Genomic DNA, 23,523 nt, shown 5'->3' on the forward strand with positions numbered 1-23,523 from the left:
TATATATATATGTGTGTGTGTGTGTGTGTGTGTGTGTGAAAAACAGTTTGACAAAAACAGTTTGTACAATGTAGGAAAGTTATTTTAATTTGTAATAGTATTTCACAATATTGCTGTTTTACTGTATTTTTAATCAAATAATGCATCCTTTGACAAGCATAATAGACATTAAAAAATCTTACTGACCACAAGCTTTTGAACAGTACATTAATAATTTTTATTTTAAATGCACTGAAATATTTCATTATATTTGTATTGAACATAAATATAGTCACTAGTCAAATACAGGTGCAACTCAATAAATGAGAATGTCGTGGAAAAGTTCATTTATTTCAGTAATTCAACTCAAATTGTGAAACTCCCAATTTGAGTTGAATTACTGAAATAAATGAACTTTTCCCACGACATTCTAATTTATTGAGATGCACCTGTAATATAAATTTCCATGACTTTTAAAGATTTTACTAAAATGACTTTTCCAAGCCTGAAAAAAATCACCTTTAAAAATTCCCTGATATTTACATATTCACAGTTTTTTAATTGTAGGGACCCTGTACAGTAAAATAAACACTTATTGAGCATAATCATATTATGTATGTTTTCATTTAACATTATTTACTGTCTTTTAAGCCTGATGCCCACAATGAGGTGATTTCATGGTTTACTATTCTTGCAGGAACATTTGTGGTCCCCACAACATAGTCAAAACCTGCTCCACACACATGCATACACACTTTGTTATGAATGTACAGTGATCTATAGGGACCAGCTGAGTTATGTAGGTCACCCTGCAGCACTAACACTGTCTTCCTGCTCTCAATCTCCATTGAGATCTACACACTTCACACATCTCCCGTCTTCATAAATTAATTCATGCTACAACTTCATTTCAGTTGAGCTTTAATATAGCTGTCAAACTCTGACCATAAGAGGATGGAAGAGCAGGAGGAGGAAAAGAAGAGGAGCAGAGGCATTTCTCCTGCTGCTGTCTGCGAGATTATATAGAGGATGCAGCACATGTGGCATCAAAGCGCAGGCTGTCAGGCTTCATACACATACACCGCATCACACAAAGACAGTCGGCTCCGCCTCCATCATGGAAACAGCATGGGACCGGCTCTGTGATTGACAGGTAGCGGTGCTGCCATGGCAACGTGACAGCCTACGAGATAAAGTCCCCTGCCACTTGTGGTGATTGATGACAACCTGAAGGCCGATGTGTAAAATAAAGCTGTTGTGTCACATACAGCAGGACAGAGACAGCGAGGTGTTTGTGTGCTTACCAGTTTATGTATTTCACACTCAAGGTTCATGATGCAGTCAAGTTTCCTCTTGCGGCAGCGCTGGGCTGCGATGCGGTTCTTACTGCGTCTGCGCACGTCGTGGATAAATTCCAGCTGCTCTGAGGTCAGCTTGTGCATTTTCACCATCATTTGGAAGTCGTTGCGTGGAAGATTTGTGATTTGATCGACTGGGAACGGAAGCTTGACCTGTAAAGACATACATGAGCAAAGCGTTATTCTGTGAGCTTTTTGCTCTTCTTCCTGAAAGCATTTCTACGTCAGAGCTCAACTGATTGACAGCTGATGGCAGAACAAGGGAACTCGACACAATTAGCATCACACAAGGTTTTTTACTATGCCATTTGTTTGAAAAAAATAAATAAAATAAAAATCATCCTTCTTGGAAAATGATCTGCGAATTCTGATGAAATAAAAATGTAACCGAACTTGCAATGTATTTCATCACCACTAGATGGAGGCAGAACACAGTTCTTCACATGTTTCTCAAGAGTTCTAACATCACAAGCTTACAACATCTACCAGCATCACTTATTAACAAAGAGGTCAAAAGAGCAAGAAAGACAGACAGGAACAAAGACTGAGAAAGACAGGAACAAGAAAGCATCTTTCTGTCAGAGAAATTAGATCAAATGCTCAGCTTCTCGTTTCTTCCTCTGTTTCACATTCCTGTCAGGTGATTACCAGAGGGCATGAGTATGCAAATAACAAGAGTTAACGAGCTAAGCTGTCAGTGGATTCTGAACATATCGCCGCTTACATACACACACTCAGCGGAGTAGGAACTCGTGTCTCCTTCATGTACGATGAGCGTTTGGCAGTATAAAGCATCATTTGACTTCTCTCCATCATGGTCTGGAGGGCTTTCTGAGGGCATGTCATACTTCGACACCCTGCTGTTGTCAGAGTGAGCTATCACAAGGGATAAATGAAGGAATGAGTGTCATGAGGAGAGGAAAATTCAGGTTAACAAAGTGAGAGGGATTTCCAGTAGGTAAATCTGGTGATATACACATTTTTTTGAGAGAGATCTCCTTTGTCTTTGTACCTGCTTAACACTATGTTTCTGGTGACTTCTGTCTGTACGATTTTAAAAGTTTTGGGGTTGGTAAGACTTTTTTAATATTTTAAAAAGTCACCAAGTCTGCATTTATCTGATCAAAAATCAAGTAAAACAGACATATTGTGAAATATTATTACAATTTAAAATAACAGGTTTTTATTTAAATGTGATTTATTCTTGTGATGGCGAAGCTTAACTTTTAGCAGTCATTATTACAGTCTTCAGTGTCACATGATCCTTCAGAAATCATTCTAATATGCTGATTTGGTGCTCAAGAATCATTTCTTATTATTATCAATTATAAAAAAAAGTGTTGTGCTTTTTGTGGCCTTTTTTTCAGAATTCTGTGATTAATAGAAAGTTTAAAAGAACAGCATTTATTTGAAATGGAAATCTTTTACTGTCACTTTTGATCAATGTAATGCATTCTTGCTGAATAAATTTATAGCTTTTATCATTTATTTTAAATACCATATGGAACGATGGTGCATAATTGAAAATTATACAATATATGGGTAACCTTTTCAATTATCAGTTGACATTAAAGATTTTTTACATCTACTGGTATTGGCCAATTTTAGATTTTCAGATGTGTTCATGCTCATTTCCCCTATATTTGCCTTTAAAATTACTCTAATGCACGCTTAATATTTAAAATAAATAATTCATGTTTAAAACACTTTTAATGTATATCTCAAAATTAAAATCGGCTAATTTTAATTTTGGGATTTTATTTTAAATTTATTCCACAAAAGAAAATTACAGAATTTTAATATCGGCTATTTTTCGGTTATTGGCCATAATATGAAAATAATCTCACATAAACTAGAGTTGTTAATGAATGAGGCAACCATAGTGTAACTAGTATACTGACTATAGTACTGCCCTACTTAAAAACTCACATGGGCTTTGTGTGATTATGACCCCATAAACCTGAACCACAGCGGTGCAGCTACTCTTCCTTGTGAAGTGGACTGCTCTGCTGGGAAGCCCACGGTGACTCTGGTTGAGACTGAGAGAAGATGAAAGTGTAGATCTGGCTCAGTCTGGCACAGAGCAGCAGGGGGCCCGGAGCGCTGGCAGGTCGGCCCGTTCTGTCTCTACGGCATCATTAATAAATGATGGACAGACCTTTTTCTACTCTCACAGCTCAGCGGACATCGAGAATTGCTCCGCATACATGATCAGTGTGGTTTTTATGTTGTCTTAATGATCTGATTTTTTAGATGGAGAGAAATGTGTTTTTACACGGTCCAAGGAGACGCTTTCTTTCTATGACCTTCTCATGTGTCCTTCCCCTCTCTGGTATATCGGTTTGAGGGATGTGTGTGTGTATGTGTGGCAGTAGCATAAGAGTGATGTCTATATTTAGAGTCTTACCACCAGAACCACTTTAGAAAGCTGGCAGAGATGACAGAACACACACCAGCGGCACTTATAAATTCAAACGTGATCCTGATTCTGTCTCTCTCTCTTCTCTTGTCCCTTTACTCTTTCTATAGGTCATTACTCTTGAAATGGGTCTGCAGTGAAAAGTAGGACTCATCTGTTACTGGGAGCAAAGTGGCCCCACTCTTTTTGTCCCTTCCTTCCTTTCTCTTAGCATGGACATCTGCAGAAGGGAATTGTGGGAAGGCGATGAACAAAAGAGATGACTGGAATGAGAGAGGCCAAATGCCTGAGGTCACACACAGATATTTTAGCAATATTATCGGCACACTGTCTCTATGATGAGCTCTTAATTTCCTGTCTAATGTGAGTAAAAACTGTGGAAATGCATTTTAATGTGCAAGCGAAGTTAGCCGTCTGGTCAGTTAAAATGCCTTTAGAGGTAATTAGATCATCTATTTGCTAAATATCATTACTGTCCTTCAGACATTCCCAGAATCGTTACTGTGCTGCTATGCATCTCTTTGTTTCACATGTCTTGGTAATGAGACACCATGTGACACAGATAAGAAAACAGTCTGAAACACCCCCTAAGATATTCCTCTTTTTTTAACCTTCCCTCCTTTCTTCTCTTGTTTTTCTTCTCTCAGCCCTGTTGCTATTACTGGAACTCTCCACAGGGGCTGAGTAATGGGGGAAAGCTATCCATGAACACACACACACACACACACACACACACACACACACGTGCATGCATCCCCCCTCTCAAAGACACAGGACAGACACACATGCACACACTCACTCTGTCTAATGGAGTGATGGGCCTGTCTGTGGTCACCATGGGGCTTCCTCCCCATCAGGACCAAAGCGTCTACTTGTGCGTGTATGTGTATGCCTAAGATAAATGGCCTGTATGAATGCCTGTCTAGGTCAGTGGTAAATTCCTAATGTAACACATCTGGAGTAAAAAGCACCATCTTGTAGGAATGAAATGATTTTCTCTTAGACGGCAATCAGTTTAAATGAAGAGCTAATAGAGACTTAAATCTCCAGCTTCTCAATTTTCTCCTGAGAAACAGACCCTAGTAATCTCAGTCGGTTTCAGAGGAGAGCTCAACAGTGTCTTAAACTGTACTTGGATTTGCCAAAATATCAATTAAATGCCAGAAATTTCAATGTGACCACAAGTTTCCCATTTAAAAATATTCCAAGACCAAATTATCTGAGTTGTATAGCTTGTGTAAAAACATATAGCTCGTATATACTTTTACTATAAATTAAAAACTGTACCTTTTTTAGATTTAACTTTTGCTAATTCAGAATTATTGGAAATTATTACTATTTAAAATAACTGTTTTATATTTAAATATAATTTAAAATGTAATTTATTCCTGTGTTGGCAAAGCTGAATATTTAGCAGTCCATACTCCAGTCTTCAGTGTCACACAATTTTTCTTGCTGATGCTGATTTCTTAGTATTATCAATGATGGAACAAGTTGCTGCTTAATACTTTTGTAGAAACTGATTTTTTTTTTCAGGATTATTTTGTGAATAGAAAGTTCAAAAGGACAGCATTTGTTTGAATTTCTTTTCATTCCTTTTTTTTAACAAAAAGTTCAAAATGGCTAAATAGCAGACAGTTATTTGACTGATATATCAATCTAGAACTAAATGAACTGAAAAAAGAAGCAGAAATTTCTCATGGTAATGTTTTAAATCTACGCCTTTGATCATGTTTACTAAAAAAACGTTTACTATAAATCATTATTCCAACATAACAAACAGCAGCGATTTATACTCCATGTTTTTTTTAATATCTAAGCAAGTTTCACATTTAACCGAGTTTTAGATTGACTCTAGACATCCATTCATTAAACAGAAACATGTAATATCCGATTCTACTTGAACAAACAAACAGTGAGCTTTCGTAATATTTCAGTTTTTCACCTTGAGCATATTTTAATCGTGCGGTTTTACAGTTCACCAATGCAACGTCTGACGAATAATTCGGAGACCACAATCGGCTCATATTGAGAGAGCGGCTTGGCTTTAAAGACGGAATGAGAGGAACAGAAATGGTTCTGACTTCACTCCTCACTTCCTGCGGTGCATGTAGCTAAAGGGTTAATGCTTCTTGCACCTTGATTTTGAAGAATGAGAATGAAGAAGTGAGAGTGAGATTTTCGTCTGTGGGCTTTTCCGATCACACCCACTCACTTCGAGATCAATACTTCACCCAGTGTAACCGAATGACTAAAGCATAAAGAAAATGGTGGAGAAATCTTCTCAAAGATCTCAAGATATGATTACGGCCCTCAGTAGGGCTTTTTTTTTTTTTTAACCTCAGGACCTTTCTTTGCCCCCTCTCCTGAAATTTCTGTTGTCAATCTACAGTGAAATCTTCAGGTAGCTGTTTAGGAGTGAGTTGCCCTTAAAAGTAGTTAAGACTTCACTCCTTCAGTATCTTCTTGGTGTCAACTGAACCTAAAAAAGTATACATTATTGTGTGTGAAACAGGTTCAAGTAAGGCCAAATCAAATGATATGGGAATACAGCTGCTCTTGGACCTCAGCTCTTCCTGTTTGAATAGGTGCTGATCGCAGAGGGTAAGTGATACTATGACTCATGAAGGAGAGAGAAAAGTTCAAAGACCTGGTTTAACTCCAGTATCTAGACTAGCACTATGATTAGCCTACAGTTTAACAACTTCCTTCCTTCCTTGAATTCATTGTTTGGAGCAGTAGTCTGAAGCTATTTTTGAGACTGTGTTTCTCTCTTTGTGTGCAGATCCTCCTCTCTCTGTCATGCTCTTTCTCTCACCTGCCATTTGCTGTAAAACCACAGAAAGGACAGAGTCTCTTCCCTCAAAAGTCTGTTTATATTGTGTTTATACTGTCATATCTCTAGGGGAGAGAGCAAGTAAAAAAGAAAGAGAGAGACAGAAAGATGGGAGTTTGTTTATCTATAAGCAAGGTTTTTTTTAAAAACTAACAATTTTTAAACAAGTTTTTGGTAAGATATTAAGTAGCATAATTGTTTTCAACATTGATAATAAGAAATGTTTCTTGAGCACGGAGTGAAAAAAAGCCAATTTACAGCATATGATGTATGAAAAGAGTATGAAAGCTAGCGCTTGCTCTCGATGAAGTTTCTGAATGAAAGAAGCGAGACTTTCAGTCCTTTTAACAGACTTTTGTCAGCCTAGCTTCAAAGAAACGGTCAGGTTGTAAAACAACAGTGAGAGCGAAACTGAGAAGAAGAGTGAACTTTGGAATGAAATGGTATTTCAGATACTAGAGTGTCATGAGAGCTTTCAGCATCAGCAGCTATCTGAGATCTTGAACATCTGGAGATACAATTCCAACTCCATTGTACCTGAAACTAAATGAAGCCATTTAGTGAAATTAGTAATCTTTAAGTGATTTTTGGTCTGTTGCTGAATGCAAACTGGAAAGAGAGAGTAAACTAGTTGAACAACAAAGCTCCATTGTAAAGCCAAATGAAGAGTCAGATGTTCTGACATTAGCATCTGGCTTGTCTAGCTGTTCGGATGCTGCACACAGTGTCTCGTGTCTTTTAAGCACAACACAGAAACAATGCATAAACTTCTGAAAACTAGCCAATTCATTCCTGAGTGCTCAGTGTTGCCATGGCAACGGACCAGTTTCTCCATCATGGCCCCTACATGCATTCTTAAAGGTCTCATCTCCAGTCTATAAAGATGAAGATCTCTCATTCTCCTTTATAGTGCTTTACTCTTTCAAAATATACAGCATCATCCCTAGTGAAATCTCGCTCAACTCGCACTCAGATCAGAAAACATGCTCTAACCAACTTCACATAAGTGTTTATCCATTCTTTCTCTTCATACCAAACCTCATAAACAGTCTTTTATCAATGTCTCGTCTTCACCATCAAAGGGAAGTTTCTTTAAAAAGACAATGAGAAATATCATATACTTTGAGCTTAAGAAGCACTGGGGCTTGGTGTGTGAACATATGCTCTGATTCTCGCTTTAAAAGTTTCTGAGGATGAGACTGTGAATTGTAGCTTACTCTGTTACATTACACATTACTGTTTTGCCTACAGTATGGCTATATATATTTTTGACCTATTCTTAGCTGCCCTATTTTGCACTGTTTTACTTTAATCTTCACTTCATCATTCCATTGTACTGTACATTGCCATGTTAACACTGAGACTGAGAAAAATGGTTTCAAAGTTTTAGATTCAATTTTGATTTGAACAATTTTAAAGGGATAGTTCTCCCAAAAATGAAAATTCTGTCATCCTGTATTCATGTTATTCAAAACCTGAATGACTTCCTTTGCTCTGTGAACATTTTGTCCATATAATAAAAGACAGAAGACAGATGTCATTTTAAAAATGTCTCAATGTTTTTTGTCCATATCATAAAACTCACTGGGGTCCAAAGATAACACAGGACCCCACTGACTTTCATTATATGAACAAAAAACATTAAGACATTTTTAAAATAAAATCTGTCTTCTGCTGAACAAAGTAAGTCATACAGGTGCTCATAACAGCATGAGAGTGATTAAATGATGACTAAACTGTCATTTTTAGGTGAACTATCCCTTTATTACTTTCTCAAAATCTCAGCCAAACTCTTCTGTCAAAGGACAGATCATATGTTAAGAGACCCGATTTCAGTCATCGCTTCCTGTGCTTTCCCTATACAAAACTTGATTGTCAAATCATGTTTGCTCCTCTCTGCTTTATTCCACACTATTAGCCTTTTCCAGGCAACACAAAAGGTCAGAGTACGTTCATGTCGGTCCAGACATTAAAATTATTACAGTGTTTATTGGCCCATTAGGAGTCTGCAGCTCTATTCAATGAATAGGGCTCAAAGGGGAGGTCTGTGATAGCATGAGGGTAGAGTGCTCAATCTAATTGGTTTCTGAATGAATGGACTCCAGGGTATGAGATGCATAGTGTGCTTCTGGAAGGACGACTGTTGGACAACTGGTAAACACAAGAGAGAAATCTAAAAGACTCACCTCAGGGCCTTGCTCTCGAGCATGACATGATTCACTGTCCCCCTCCGAAAAGGACCCTGACTCATCACTGGAATTGGTTCCATACGACTGCTCGCACTTTATCTTGGGCCGGACCCGTGCAAATAGCTCATCCGTCCCACCGCCTGCCTCCTGCGGGTCAGTCGTGAGACACCGTGTCACATTGGGGCAAGGCGAGGACGAAAACTCGAACTGTGGCAGGCTGCAGGGGGACCCGCCGCTCCCGTCCTCAGCATAAGAATATGACGAACAGGAACTGGAGGTCCGAGTTCTGGTCTCTGAGGGGGGCGATCGCGGGCATACCTTGATTGGCACTGGGCAACTGGTATTGGGCCTTTGGCGGCAAAGCAGGGGTGGGTCGCTGGCTGTGGTGCTGGGGGAGTAGTTCTGGGAGCTGGGGAGGGACTGGCTGGCGCCGGCCCACAATCCCTTTGGCATGTGTTCTGAGAGCTCCTTCTCCAGTGAGTTCCCACTGGGATGGGAGTGGGTGGGCGTACCCAGTCGGTCACAGGGCCCTGAGGAGAAGATGACACTGCGGCGGTCCGGCTCCACCTCTTGCTTGCACACACCATCGCAGGGAGCTGACTTCAACGAAAGCCCTGGCGGGAAACCATCTGCGTCTTTGGGGAACGCCACAGGCATGCCAAGCTCATTGCCAAGTGAAGGCCTGTAGTCTTTTTTGTGGTCTCCCTGAGTGGTTTCTTTATCCTGGGCATTGACGAGTCTGTTAGCGAAGAGCTGCTGGGGTGTGCTAGGCAGGTCCTTCTTAAAGAGAGTTCGTAGGCAGGTGGGTGACTTGCTGCTGCCTTTCGGTTGGTCCACTGCAATGGAACCATCCAGTTCCATCTCGGCCACACTGTCCTTTTCACCACCATCCTGCTCATCCCCTGACAGGCAAAGCGAGATGGACTCTTCCTCGCTGCGTGGCTCCTTCTTGATTTGCATCACAGCTGGCCTGTTCATCTCCTTGAATGTGCTTGGAAAACCTGAGGTACTGGTGTGTGAGGAGGTGTCATTATTGTGCTTGTTGCATGCCCACTGGTACTTCCTGTACTTAGGGCATCGTGGCAGGTCTGAGGTGCCGTGTCGCTCGAAGTCCATCCGTCCATCAGCGAACTCCTCTGTCGCTGCCAGCCGCTCATGGTCTGGCCGTCGCAAGGAGTTCAGGGCGAGTTCACGGCGAGAGCGTGGAGAGCCAGACAGGGTCACTGCAGTTGGCGTTGTCGTCAGCAACTCAGGTTGCATGCTCTCATCCTCCGAGTGATTGCTCTCAGACGCCATCTTGCGACAGAGGACCAGGCCGTCCTCCTCACTGCGCAGTTGGGCCTCCAGGAAGCGAAAGCAGGAGTCCTCCAGGTTGTGCATGCGCAGGAATTCAGCACAGCGGATGACCTCCTGGATGTTTTCTCTGCTGAGCAGCAGCTTAGCCGTATAGGCAAACTGTAACAATGGAGCGAATCCCCGGGCACTGACCTGCGGACACACACAGAAAGAACAGGGGAAATTGCCAATGTTACCATCAGCACTGCCATTGTTCAGGGCACTCGGAGTGTGCTGAGAGAACTCGACAGCTCAAATGACCGTAAACAAACACTGTAAAGTGCCAGTTAATCTTTATCAGGTCAGCACCGAACGTTCTATACAGCGGGAAATAAAAAGTGAAAAGGTGGAGGCTGTCGGTAAGGTCAAGAGACCAACCTCATTTATGTAACAAAGATATCTGACATCCACCTCTCTAGGTTAAGCTTAGCTAGCGCCCCCAGCTTGTTGTGAATGGTATTGCAGCAACAGGTAAAAGCTTGTGGGTTTGTAAACATAATGTCACATCTATCCCTTGGGTGAGCCACCTTAAATCCTAATTGGCTCTAGGACTCTTACGGCTTATCCCTACTACAGCCATCCTGAGCCTGCTGAGAGAGAGAGAGTGAGAAAGAGAGAGAAACAGATGCAGACAGAAATGGAAGCCTTCCATTTGACCTAATGCTAGATAATTAGGTAAATGCCTGAGCCTGCAAAAGCTTGGCAGGCCCACTGTGGCCTTTGCGTTGTTAGCGCATGTGAGTAAGTGCATTTAGGTGGGGAGAAAATAATAACCCAGGCTCACAGCTTTTCATGTTTTGAGATTCCCCCCCACCTTGTAAGATCTATAAACCCAGGCTCTATATAACTCTCTGTATAGGCTCACTTGTAAACTAGAGAAATTGTAATTGAATGCTGATTGATAATTCATATTAAGCAAATTATTACATTACCGTTACATCACTAAAAGTAGCTTTTCAAGTCAAAACAAACTACTAAAATGTCTCAAAACCCTTGGATTTTGTTCTTTCTCTGCCAGTGAGTCAGACTCTGCCTGTGCTATGCTAGAGTCAAAACGTCATGGACAGACGTCGATGTAGGTGCTCTTCGTTCTCAGACACATTACAATGGCTGGACTTTGATCTGGGATTTGACCTAATGCTAGATAATTAGGTAAATGCCTGAGCCTGCAAAAGCTTGGCAGGCCCACTGTGGCCTTTGCGTTAGCGCATGTGAGTAAGTGCATTTAGGTGGGGAGAAAATAATAACCCAGGCTCACAGCTTTTCATGTTTTGAGATTCCCCCCCACCTTGTAAGATCTATAAACCCAGGCTCTATATAACTCTCTGTATAGGCTCACTTGTAAACTAGAGAAATTGTAATTGAATGCTGATTGATAATTCATATTAAGCAAATTATTACATTACCGTTACATCACTAAAAGTAGCTTTTCAAGTCAAAACAAACTACTAAAATGTCTCAAAACCCTTGGATTTTGTTCTATCTCTGCCAGTGAGTCAGACTCTGCCTGTGCTATGCTAGAGTCAAAACGTCATGGACAGACGTCGATGTAGGTGCTCTTCGTTCTCAGACACATTACAATGGCTGGACTTTGATCTGGGCCAGCATTGTTCAGTCCACAAAGTGCTCTCTCTTCTCCCTCAATGATGTAAAGTGCTTAACAGCACAAGTGAACTTGTGCTCATAGATGGGAGGGAATGAGATCAACAATTTATGTTCAATGAATGGGAGACAAGACACTGCTTACTATGAGTTTGTTTGTTTCGTTGATAGGGACAAACAGCAACAGTAAGTCTTCCTAGATGTTATCATCACACTTTTCTTGTGGTTAGAATGGAGTTCAGAGAACCTCTTTCCTACTATAACACCAGAACCAAAGAATTTGTTTTGTAGATTTTTCCATTTGGAAAAAAACATGGGGATTGTATTTACAGTCAGGGCAAAGGCATGGAGGGAAAACCCAAGCTTGTGGTTAAATGAGCCTTTTCTGTTACAATGAGTCAAAGCACAGCTGATTACTGTAGTGTGGGGAGCGTAAAACAAATTAGACAGAAACACACTCTTACACTGAGTGAAAGACTATGGATTAAGCTAACTGTTGTCTCTTTGATTACAGTAAAATCACAAAAGCACACATTCCAAGAATTCTTTAGTATAATTTCAAACCCTTTTTTCATGTACAAACTTATGAGGACATTGTTAAGTCATTTGAATGTTACCTGTATTAATTATCTATAACTATATTTGAATATATTGAAAAAGAAATATACCAGTCTCTGAAAAGCAGAACATGCATAGACTTTGGACTTTGGTTATATTTTGAAACTTAAATTCAAATGATAATTAGACACTACATAAGAAACAGTTTCCCTCCTTTAAAATAGAACATATAATGTACAGTCAGATGGATATTATCTCAAAATAAATCCAGACAGGGTGATCAGAATCTTTCTGAAGAGATTTATTTTGTGATAATGATCAGCTGACTGTTCATTATCCCCCTAATTTTATGGCTAATTAAAAAAAAAAAAAAGGGACATGAAATACTTTCAGTTACATAATTTTTATATGTGAGATGAAAGACACTGCAGAATGATGCAAAAACATGAAACCAGCTCAGTGTAGGAGGACTTGTTGCCAGGGACAACAGTAAACTGTTTAGTGTTCATTATACAATAATATTTGACTGTGAAATGCTGTGATTGACCAATCAGAATCAAGTATTCCAGATATATGAGTAATCATGTATGATGATGTGCAAATCTATAGACTTCCATTCTTGCAAAGTGCAGAATGAAGAATAAATCAAATCTTCCTAAGAAAGATTTGAATGAATAATAGATGACATTTATTTTCCATCTCCTTCAGAGATGTCATGCTCATCCAGTCATACACATACAAAAGGTTCTATAGCATCCACAAATATGCACACAAACAAAACTGATGACTACCGACTCTGAGTCATCCGGGGCTGTCTGTGTCCAGTAGACGCATTATAGTACAGAGAGAGAGAGAGAAGCTCATCTGCCCGCTGGCAACACAACAGCGCTAATCAGTCACTGTTGAGAGGAAGCTGCTGACTCGTAATCTTTGTGGGGGATGGTGTGTGCTAGTGTGTGTACTGTATGTGTGTGTGTGTACTGTACAGTGTACGGGTGTGGGGGAGGATTGTATGTAGAGTGTACATGTGTGTCTGAAGGGGATGATCATGGCTCTTAGGAAGTGTGTCCACTTAGATACGGAATGAGGGAGAGATTTCATTCAAACCAATGATGGATTTTTTTTTTTTTTAAAGCAAGATCAATCAGCGTAACCTTATCATACAAGCATTAATAAAGACCCTTGAATTAGTGAATATTCATGATCATTTGTGGGAGTTTTAAAATTAAGCATTATTGTGAATAGTACAATTATTTTAATGCATTTTTTTCAATTAAGTTTCTTAAGATGTTTTAATTACATCTCTGATTTATGTTTCAGTAGCAAAAATGGCATTAGTATTCAATTCATATCCAATAATGAATTTAAAATGTTGAATCAAATGAATTATTTAAATCGATCATTGAAATGAATGTTTAAATTAATCAAAATTCTTTGCATGATACTTTTCATATATTCAAATATTCCGGTAAAAATGTAGATATGTGGCTGAATATTGCTGTTGTTATATTGATGCATTTAAATAAAAATAATTCAAATTTAACATTTTAAATGTACTTGGCTCTGATTTAAAAAAGAACAAATGCAGAACACCAAATACAGACATTGCTTGTAACATAAATACCAGAATTGATTATTCATTTCACAATAGAAGAGAAGGAGATTGGAAATCAACCCTTTCAATAGATATCTAGAAAATAAATTGAATATCATCAAAAACCTGAAAATCTTTTACATTTGCCCAACGTTTTGTGACAGAAGGTGGAGAGAGACAGTAATGTCGGGAGGTGTAAAGGTATGGAGAGGCTATGCCTGACAAACAGCTCTCTCTGCTGGGGAAAAAAGTGCTGAAATGTGTTTTTCAGCTGACATCAGCAGACACAGCATCGGCTGCACCATCTGTGACTGCTACTACAAGTGTCTCTGTGACACGCACCCATCAGCCTGATGGAGACAAAAGAAAAGAAGGAAGGCAAGAGGGATGGAAAGTAGTGAGGGAATGAAGAGCATGGAGCGATGGAAATGTGAAAACAAAGGGAAAGAATTAAAAGATGGAGGGTTTAGAATTAAAATGGGGTGGGGGTGGGTCATACGATCCGAGACAAAGGCTTAAAGGGATAACACCCTAAAAATATAAATTCATTTATTATTTACTCACCCTCATGTCTGCATAAAAGTATAATAATCCAAATATTATTCTCTGTGTGATAAACAGACTGAAATCTAGAATAAATTTACACATTTATTCACTGACTATCTTCTAGAAGAAGTCAGAAGATATTTATTAAAACGTTGGTAACCCCACAGCTTCAGTTCCTATTGACTTCCACCTGAGTGGACAGAAAATACAATAGAAGTCAATGGAACTGAAACATATGGGTTTGGAGCGACATGAGTGCGAGTAAATGATGATGGAATTTTCATTTTTGGATGAAGTATCCCTTTAACTGCTGTGACTAGATCAGTGAGACATCAGAACTGGTTCAGTCCGATTCATGAAGCAATCAATTATGAACAAATCATTCAGAATAGGTTCAACCAATTAAATGAAAAGATCCAACTCAAAAGAATGATTCTAACATTTTTGGGTGAACGATCCCTTTAACCTTGTAGCGCTACAAAGACAAACAACAAAAGAGAAGACAAAAGGTGCTCACAGAAGAGGAAAAATAAAGCACTATTGCAGCTCATTAAGGGACAGACTTTGACATATGAGCCACTGGACCTGTTAACAACATTTATTATGTGGGAAACAGACAAAGGAGCAAATTTATCTCTATGACAGATCTGGGCCATTTATGCTAATTCCGACTACAGACTATTCTCCCTCACTGGGCCTCAAAAGAGTCATATTGTTACAAAGCAGGAAATTACATGAATTGTACATCATGCATCCTGACAACTCCTGACTATTCGGGAATTGTGCCAAGCGATTCCTTCCATAAAAAGGTCACGGAATGCTATAAACCCCTCACACCTGCCCTCTCGTTCATTCATTCCCTCTCTCTTTGATCTTCTGGCTTTCCTCTCTCAGTAGCAGAGACGGCTAATTTATGTAAATTCGCTCCACCAAATTCCTGCATGTCATGAATGTTAATGAGGCAAAGATCTGCATGACAATGGGTGTCTGAAAAATACAAAACCTCTACTAAAGACGGGACGCCTGCGATATGAAATCTGCTGACTAACCTGACATTAAACTCCAAATGCAGACACAGAGAAATGAGCCACGCTGCAGCACAAAGTCACGGCTCATGCTGAACACGAAAGTGCGGGGCCACGGTAAGGGCATTTATTGGCTGTGCTTCAAAACCTACTGAGACAGCATTTTTGAGCATCATAGGCAATTCGTAGGTTCGTACACAAAGTTGGAGAAGTCAGATCAGTCTGCACCATCTGTGACTGCTACTACAAGTGTCTCTGTGACACGCACCCATCAGCCTGATGGAGACAAAAGAAAAGAAGGAAGGCAAGAGGGATGGAAAGTAGTGAGGGAATGAAGAGCATGGAGCGATGGAAATGTGAAAACAAAGGGAAAGAATTAAAAGATGGAGGGGTTAGAATTAAAATGGGGTGGGGGTGGGTCATACGATCCGAGACAAAGGCTTAAAGGGATAACACCCTAAAAATATATTTATTATTTACTCACCCTCATGTCTGCATAAAAGTATAATAATCCAAATATTATTCTCTGTGTGATAAACAGACTGAAATCTAGAATAAATTTACACATTTATTCACTGACTATCTTCTAGAAGAAGTCAGAAGATATTTTGAAAAACGTTGGTAACCCCACAGCTTCAGTTCCTATTGACTTCCACCTGAGTGGACAGAAAATACAATAGAAGTCAATGGAACTGAAACATATGGGTTTGGAGCGACATGAGTGCGAGTAAATGATGATGGAATTTTCATTTTTGGATGAAGTATCCCTTTAACTGCTGTGACTAGATCAGTGAGACATCAGAACTGGTTCAGTCCGATTCATGAAGCAATCAATTATGAACAAATCATTCAGAATAGGTTCAACCAATTAAATGAAAAGATCCAACTCAAAAGAATGATTCTAACATTTTTGGGTGAACGATCCCTTTAACCTTGTAGCGCTACAAAGACAAACAACAAAAGAGAAGACAAAAGGTGCTCACAGAAGAGGAAAAATAAAGCACTATTGCAGCTCATTAAGGGACAGACTTTGACATATGAGCCACTGGACCTGTTAACAACATTTATTATGTGGGAAACAGACAAAGGAGCAAATTTATCTCTATGACAGATCTGGGCCATTTATGCTAATTCCGACTACAGACTATTCTCCCTCACTGGGCCTCAAAAGAGTCATATTGTTACAAAGCAGGAAATTACATGAATTGTACATCATGCATCCTGACAACTCCTGACTATTCGGGAATTGTGCCAAGCGATTCCTTCCATAAAAAGGTCACGGAATGCTATAAACCCCTCACACCTGCCCTCTCGTTCATTCATTCCCCCTCTCTTTGATCTTCTGGCTTTCCTCTCTCAGTAGCAGAGACGGCTAATTTATGTAAATTCGCTCCACCAAATTCCTGCATGTCATGAATGTTAATGAGGCAAAGATCTGCATGACAATGGGTGTCTGAAAAATACAAAACCTCTACTAAAGACGGGACGCCTGCGATATGAAATCTGCTGACTAACCTGACATTAAACTCCAAATGCAGACACAGAGAAATGAGCCACGCTGCAGCACAAAGTCACGGCTCATGCTGAACACGAAAGTGCGGGGCCACGGTAAGGGCATTTATTGGCTGTGCTTCAAAACCTACTGAGACAGCATTTTTGAGCATCACAGGCAATTCGTAGGTTCGTACACAAAGTTGGAGAAGGCAGATCAGTGGGTTTTGAAACACAGACCTTCAAAATGACCACAAATACCATGTTTTAAGGTGGCAGTTCATCATTTTTAACTTTTTAGCACTGCATAAATAAAATGTGAAAAGGTTTACTATATCTCGAACTGTCATGGACCAATCACGCTAAACCTGTCACGTTTTTATCCATGTGGAAAAATTGTAAATTTACAATTCGGGAGATCTTGGACATTTCAATTATTACCACTATTTTTGTTGTTATAATTTTATGTATTTGTTTTTTTTTTTATTATTTAAGGTAATTTAAGGTTCATATAATGATGTGATGCTATTTTTAGTTTTGATTTATTATTAAAAATACATTCAAATGCAATTTACACATACATTGACGTGAATACGTCAAAATGTTATAATAAGCATATTTTTTTCTATTTTTTCTTTTCTTTTCTTTTTTGATGCATAAAGTCATAATGAAGAAAAAAATCCTAACTTGGCATATTCTTTTATTATTACTTTTCAGAAAAAAAGATATTTCACTGCTTCACTGCTTACTAATATTTGAAAAACTTCTGTCCACAAAATCACAGTCATGTGATATGAATAACATGCAGAAAAAAAACACAAAACAGGAGACGATACTCTGATAGAAATGACAAAAACAATACATTTCTAAGAACTTCTTTTAAATGAAAAATTTCCTTACATCAATTATTTATTTCTCATTGCCCTTTATTCCTTTTAATTTTACAATTTTCTTTATTGTGGACACTCCTCTGACCACTATCTCTTTTTCCTTCTCTCAAACTCATGGACCCATTTGGAAAAATTAACTGCAAAAATGGCTAAAAGGTAAGGTTTATTTTGAAACATTTGTTTTTCAGATGCAGATTTAGGTATTTAATACCATAGCCATTCAGATATTTACAGGTCTATCTAAAGTGCCCAAATTCATTTTGGGTCCACTGTATAATGTGTCAGACACGTACACACACAAAGTCACATGCAGACACTCAGATGGGTAAACGCTTGACAGATTTAGAGTTAGCCCTCCCTAGTGTGATGGATTAAATCAGATACTCTACTGGCTAATCCTCTCAAAGTGAGGTTTACGGTACACAACCAGACAGAGAAAAGGACATGACCTTGCCGTCCTTAAGAGCTGGACATCGCTGCGTTGTTTGGCCTTTAAGACTTTTTCACTCTTGTTTCCCTTCTCGAGTAATTTCTCTTCTTACACAGATAAACATTTAACAGACGGACTTCCTCTCTTGCTGGCTTTCCCTCTCTGCCCAACCCCCCCTGGCTGTGATAGAAGACAGATCTCCCTCCATCTGCATGATCGGCTGCAAAAGTGTGATAGTCTCGTGCAGCATTCATGTAGTCTGCTGTTATTTCCTCTCTGACCTGCTCTATCCCTCAGGATTACCCCTCGACTGCCCCAGCCAGGTCCTGACCTGCTTGAAAGCCTCTCACCATGTTTGGGTATATCAGCAATTAACCGTAACACCTGCTAAACATTTGACCTATTCCCTCAAATGAGATATTTTCTGTATATGTGCTTATGAGGTGGTGCAACCACTGGTGTTTCAGAAACCCGAAAACTGCCTGTTGAATTCAAATGGTCAGAGAGAGGATAAAATAAAATATTATATATTAAATAATTAGTTTAAATTCAATTCAATTAAGAATGTAAGCGTAAAACATGTAAAAGTGAACAAATACATTATGGTAACACTAAAGGTTAAATTCATTAACGCATTAGGCATCATAACAATGAAAAATACCTTTATTTAATCATTTATTAATCTAGGTAAATTACTTTTATTTTTTTATAAATATACTATTGTTCATGGTTATTTCATGTTTGTTCATAATATATTCAGCTTATGTTAATTTATTCTAATTGAAATGTTATAAAAATGTATATATTAGTCTATGTATCAGTAAATGCTGTCAAACTACACTACTGTTCAAAAGTTTGAGGTTGGTGCTATTTTTAATGTTTTGAAAGTATCAGTAAAAACAGCAATATTGTAAAATATTACAATTTAAAAAACACTTTTCTATTTTAATATATGTTCAAATGTGTGATGGCAAAGCTGAATTTTCAGCATCATTATTCCAGTCTTCTGAGTCACACGATCTTTCAGAAATCATTCTAATATGCTGATTTGTGGCTCAAGAAACATTTCTAATTAATATCAGTTATGAAAGTTGTTCTGCTTAATATTTTTTAGAAATGTTTTTTTTTCTCGAAAGGTTTCATTCAAGAAAGATTTCTTTTTTTTATTTTTTTTATCTCTTTTTAACATTATAAATGTCTTTACTGTTAATTTTGATCAATTTAATGCATCCTTGCTGAATAAAAATATGAAATTATTAAAAAAGAACTTACTGAGCGCAAACTTTTGAACGACAGTGTATTATTCTTTGTTAATTCTTCATGATACCTAATGCATTCAAAATATTAATGAATTGAACATTATTGGAAAATGTTACCTTAACCTTTAAAATTAAAATGACTTAACCTTCAGTGATTTATCTACTGCTTATTAGAAACAATGAACGTGTCATAATATATCATAGTACTGGGCAAAACATTGAAGGAACATCAAACATGCTAAACAAGGGAAGGAAATCTCTTTAAATTCAGCAATTCAAAGCGACCCTCCCAACAGCCCCTTCAGAAATACAGTTTCACAGAGCTAGTGTTTTGAGGAATGAGGATATTTTGCAATTCACTGTAGTATGGGGTGTGTTTAGATACGTGTTTTGCAGTGTACGTGTGTGTTGGGGTTTGAGAGTGTTGCAATGGTGCTGAATCGCATGTGGTTGCTATTCACAAGTGGCTCCGTGTGGAGGACTGTAAACTTTATAACAGGAGGTGGTTTGAGGTCGCTGTACAGACTAGTGCTGAATCAGAGTCGCCGAGACAGACATACATAAACATACAGACACAGACTGACGCTGGCTGTCTAAAGCAATGCTGAATCACAGTGACACAGCTGCAGAGCACAGCTGCGGGACTCAAGTATGCATACACACACTCACAAATACCACACCACACACACATACTCTCTGGTATACATCAATAGTCAAGTTCAATCAAGCTCTGAAGTACTGCATTCAAATAAATTGTACTCTGCGCAAAAACAGGTACGTTGTGCAGTTCTCTGCAGAAGATTCTTGCAGTAATGATGGGCTAATGACTGTACTTTATCTCATGTGCTATATGGCTATTCGCCAAATACACGTATTAGTACACTTCAAGCATTTGTTTTAGTGAACATGTTACCTAAAAGCTCCCGCTAAGAACTAAGTAGTATATTGGAATGTACAACGAAGTCGAAACTCGGACGAGCAGAGTACTTTGAGCTTTAGACCAACACTGCAGCACTATTACAGTAAGAATAAATACAGAAATCTTCTGAAGTAATTTTCAAAACAATAATTGAGACACAAGATGGCGCAAGTAGCATTTGTATGCAACAGGAGTGTGCGAATATGCAGTGCGAAACGAAAGACATTGAAAGTAGCACCGGTTTCATTTACCCGGATAAGCGGAATTATATATAGAGTTGCCATGGACAATGGTGAATATTAGGAAATAGAGTGAAATAGCCAGCCAAATCTTTCAGCCGCCTCGGTTATGGAAGTATTTTTCCCATTAAATTTTTTCCCAAATAAAGTCAATTAAACCAATCAGCTACGAGGTGAATCACAACATTACAAACTTTGATTTGAGGCAAAAAAGTATTTGAAAATAAGACAAAAACACAAAGGTACAAGTTTGTGTACTTAATGTATTAATGAGGTAAAAAACTTCAATCCCATGAAGCACAGAATTTTTCTGCAAAATCATGGGTAATGTAGTTTTTAACAGGAAATCATGATCATTTAAAAAAACAAAAAAAACAAAAACAAAGTTGAAATAATCTGTGCTGATAGTTTCATCAAAACCATGCATCGATTAACAGTCTTGTAGCTCACAGTAAGTGTGCTTTTGAAGGTTTAAAAGTTAACATTCAAAATCAGTTTCCCTGTGGAGAAAATTAATGAGATATTTACTTCCAAAACTTGACTGTTGCACTCTATTAAAAAATACCAGACAGCTGGATGGCGCAATTGACAAATCAGAATCACGTATTAATATGTGACCCTGAACCACAAAACCAGTCATAAGGGTCAATTTTTTTAAATTGAAATGTATACACACCATCTCAAAGCTGAATAAATACGCTTTCCATTGATGCATGGTTTGTTAGGATATGACAATATTTGTCCGAGATACAACTATTTGAAAATCTGGAATCTGAGGGTGCAAAAAAAATCAAAATATTGAGGAAAATCGCCTTTAAAGTTGTCCAAATTAAGTTCTTAGCAATGCATATTACTAATCAAAAATTAAGTTTTGATATATTTACAGTAGGAAATTCACAAAATATCTTTATGGAACATCTTTACTTCATGTCCTAATGATTTTTGGCATAAAAGAAAAATCAATAATTTTGACCCATACAATGTATTTTTGGCTATTGCTACAAATATACCCCAGCGACTTAAGACTGGTTTTGTGGTCCAGGGTCACATATGGTATAGAGCGCTGAATGATGGGTTTTATTACATGACAGCCTTAAGACCACTCTTAAAAGTAATGCATGAATCACAACAGTAGCTGTGAAGGAAAAAAAGATAACAGACAGAGAAGAAACTTGGATGAAATCTTGAGCCGTTGGGTGGTGTCACAGAATAATACAGAAGAGAGAATCACTTGAATCAGCAGAGTTCACAATGGTATGGCAAATTATATGATTAAGGAATATAATAGCGGAAGAGAGTGGTGAATCAACTTCCTTTGAAAATTAGTCACACTTAACACTTTTTATGCTGAACTGTGTCTACAGATGAAGAGCGAACTGAAAGCAAATATCTGGGTCAGATATAAACCGACAAACCTAACACTTACACACGGTTTCATCATGTGACGGATGGCCATTCATACTGGATGCTGACAGCGCTCAAGTCCTAAAGCGCCAGTTAATAAGGCCAATTCGCAGCCGTCTGTGCATCTAGCGCAGCGGACCTCAACTGGTGAATTGCAGCCAAAGTCCTGGCAGCCATCATGGTAACACCCCTTGGCAGTTATTTTTTTTATGCAGTTAATTAGCAGTTTACTAACAATATACAATACAAGTGCAGACCAACATTTCTGAAAGTGTTTAAGATTACATTTCAAATATATTTCAAATCAGAAATAACATCAGACAACAGTTACAAAAATCCAGGCAATGTGTATGTGTGTTCTGGATGGATGGATAGATAGATAGATAGTGGTTGTGACCTCAAAATTGGGTTGCATACATCTAAAAACAAATAATAAAATGCAGTTAATCATGTATGGAATTCATGCAAATAAGCTTGCATAGCAAAATAAATAGGCTTATCAACATAAAAAAGGAGAAAAAGCTTCTAGTATCATTTATTGTAAAAGAAGAAACTGTATGGTATTTTGGTGCAAATTCATCTGTCACTTGGTAACATGATTAATATTAAGAAAATATTTGGCCCAGTGTTTATTCCATGCATTAGGCTGGCAAATGAGTTGTAAATTACTCAGTCTTTATCATGTTAATATTTTTGCATATTGTTGAGCCTTCTTCAGTCATTTTAATAAATTTAAAATATTCAGAGTCAATTTTGTACAATAACAACATTAGTTCTCTGTTGGCTGCCATTAGTTATCCAATATAAAATCTATAAAGGAGCAGAAGCAGTTGAGAAGCACTGATCTAACATGCGCTTTTCTCTCTTAATGACTGTGGCTGGAGGGAATCCAAGACCATCATCAAAGCAAAACCTTTAATATGAAAGTCAAATAATAGCCACTACTGGCATAATAACCAAATTAACCTGATAATCACACTCAAGACATAAAAAACGTCCTATATATCATTAAGTTCTATTTTTTAGGCATTAAAAAGCTTTAAAGAAAATCTATTTGTATAAAGACACTGCAGACAGTAAATTTTTCATGGATATCTTGGTATGGGAATCCTGGTAGTCTAATACAGGGTTTCTTCCATCTCCGTAGGGGGTTGAGGGGGAGGCTGTTTTTCTGTCTCTCTTCATGATCTGATTCCCAACAAAGAGCCGATTAAGGACCTCTCTCTCTCTCTCTGCTCAACATTCCCTGGCTAACACAGATGATGTCACAAACCCGATGCAGTCCCCACGACTCAACAATAACAAGGTCATCTGGGAGGGGTGGGGTGGATGTGGGGGGTGTTGCGGGGGGCAAGAGAAGGAGGTGACGGTGCTCTTTGTTTCACATTTCATCTGCAGTGAATTTTTTTTCATCAACCATCCCACCAGCACACCCCCACCTCAGCTTAAC

The 23,523-nt window shown here is 38.4% G+C and overlaps 1 protein-coding gene across 3 annotated transcripts in view; it reads right to left on the reverse strand.

Annotated features, from left to right (window-relative positions):
• The window catches only part of LOC107755268 (transcription regulator protein BACH2-like), a 102,763-nt gene that overhangs the window by 3,818 nt on the left and 75,422 nt on the right, over positions 1-23,523 (reverse strand). For all 3 annotated transcript variants that reach the window (XM_016572014.1, XM_016572011.1, XM_016572013.1), the window contains 2 exons: positions 8,779-10,269; positions 1,284-1,490 (listed from right to left, as the gene is read on the reverse strand). In XM_016572014.1, coding sequence (XP_016427500.1) covers positions 1,284-1,490; positions 8,779-10,269 — 1,698 coding nt within the window. The remainder of the gene's footprint in view (positions 1-1,283; positions 1,491-8,778; positions 10,270-23,523) is intronic.

The sequence above is a fragment of the Sinocyclocheilus rhinocerous genome, unplaced genomic scaffold, assembly GCF_001515625.1.
Source record: "Sinocyclocheilus rhinocerous isolate Xijiao unplaced genomic scaffold, SAMN03320098_v1.1 scaffold562, whole genome shotgun sequence".
NCBI lineage: Eukaryota > Metazoa > Chordata > Actinopteri > Cypriniformes > Cyprinidae > Sinocyclocheilus > Sinocyclocheilus rhinocerous.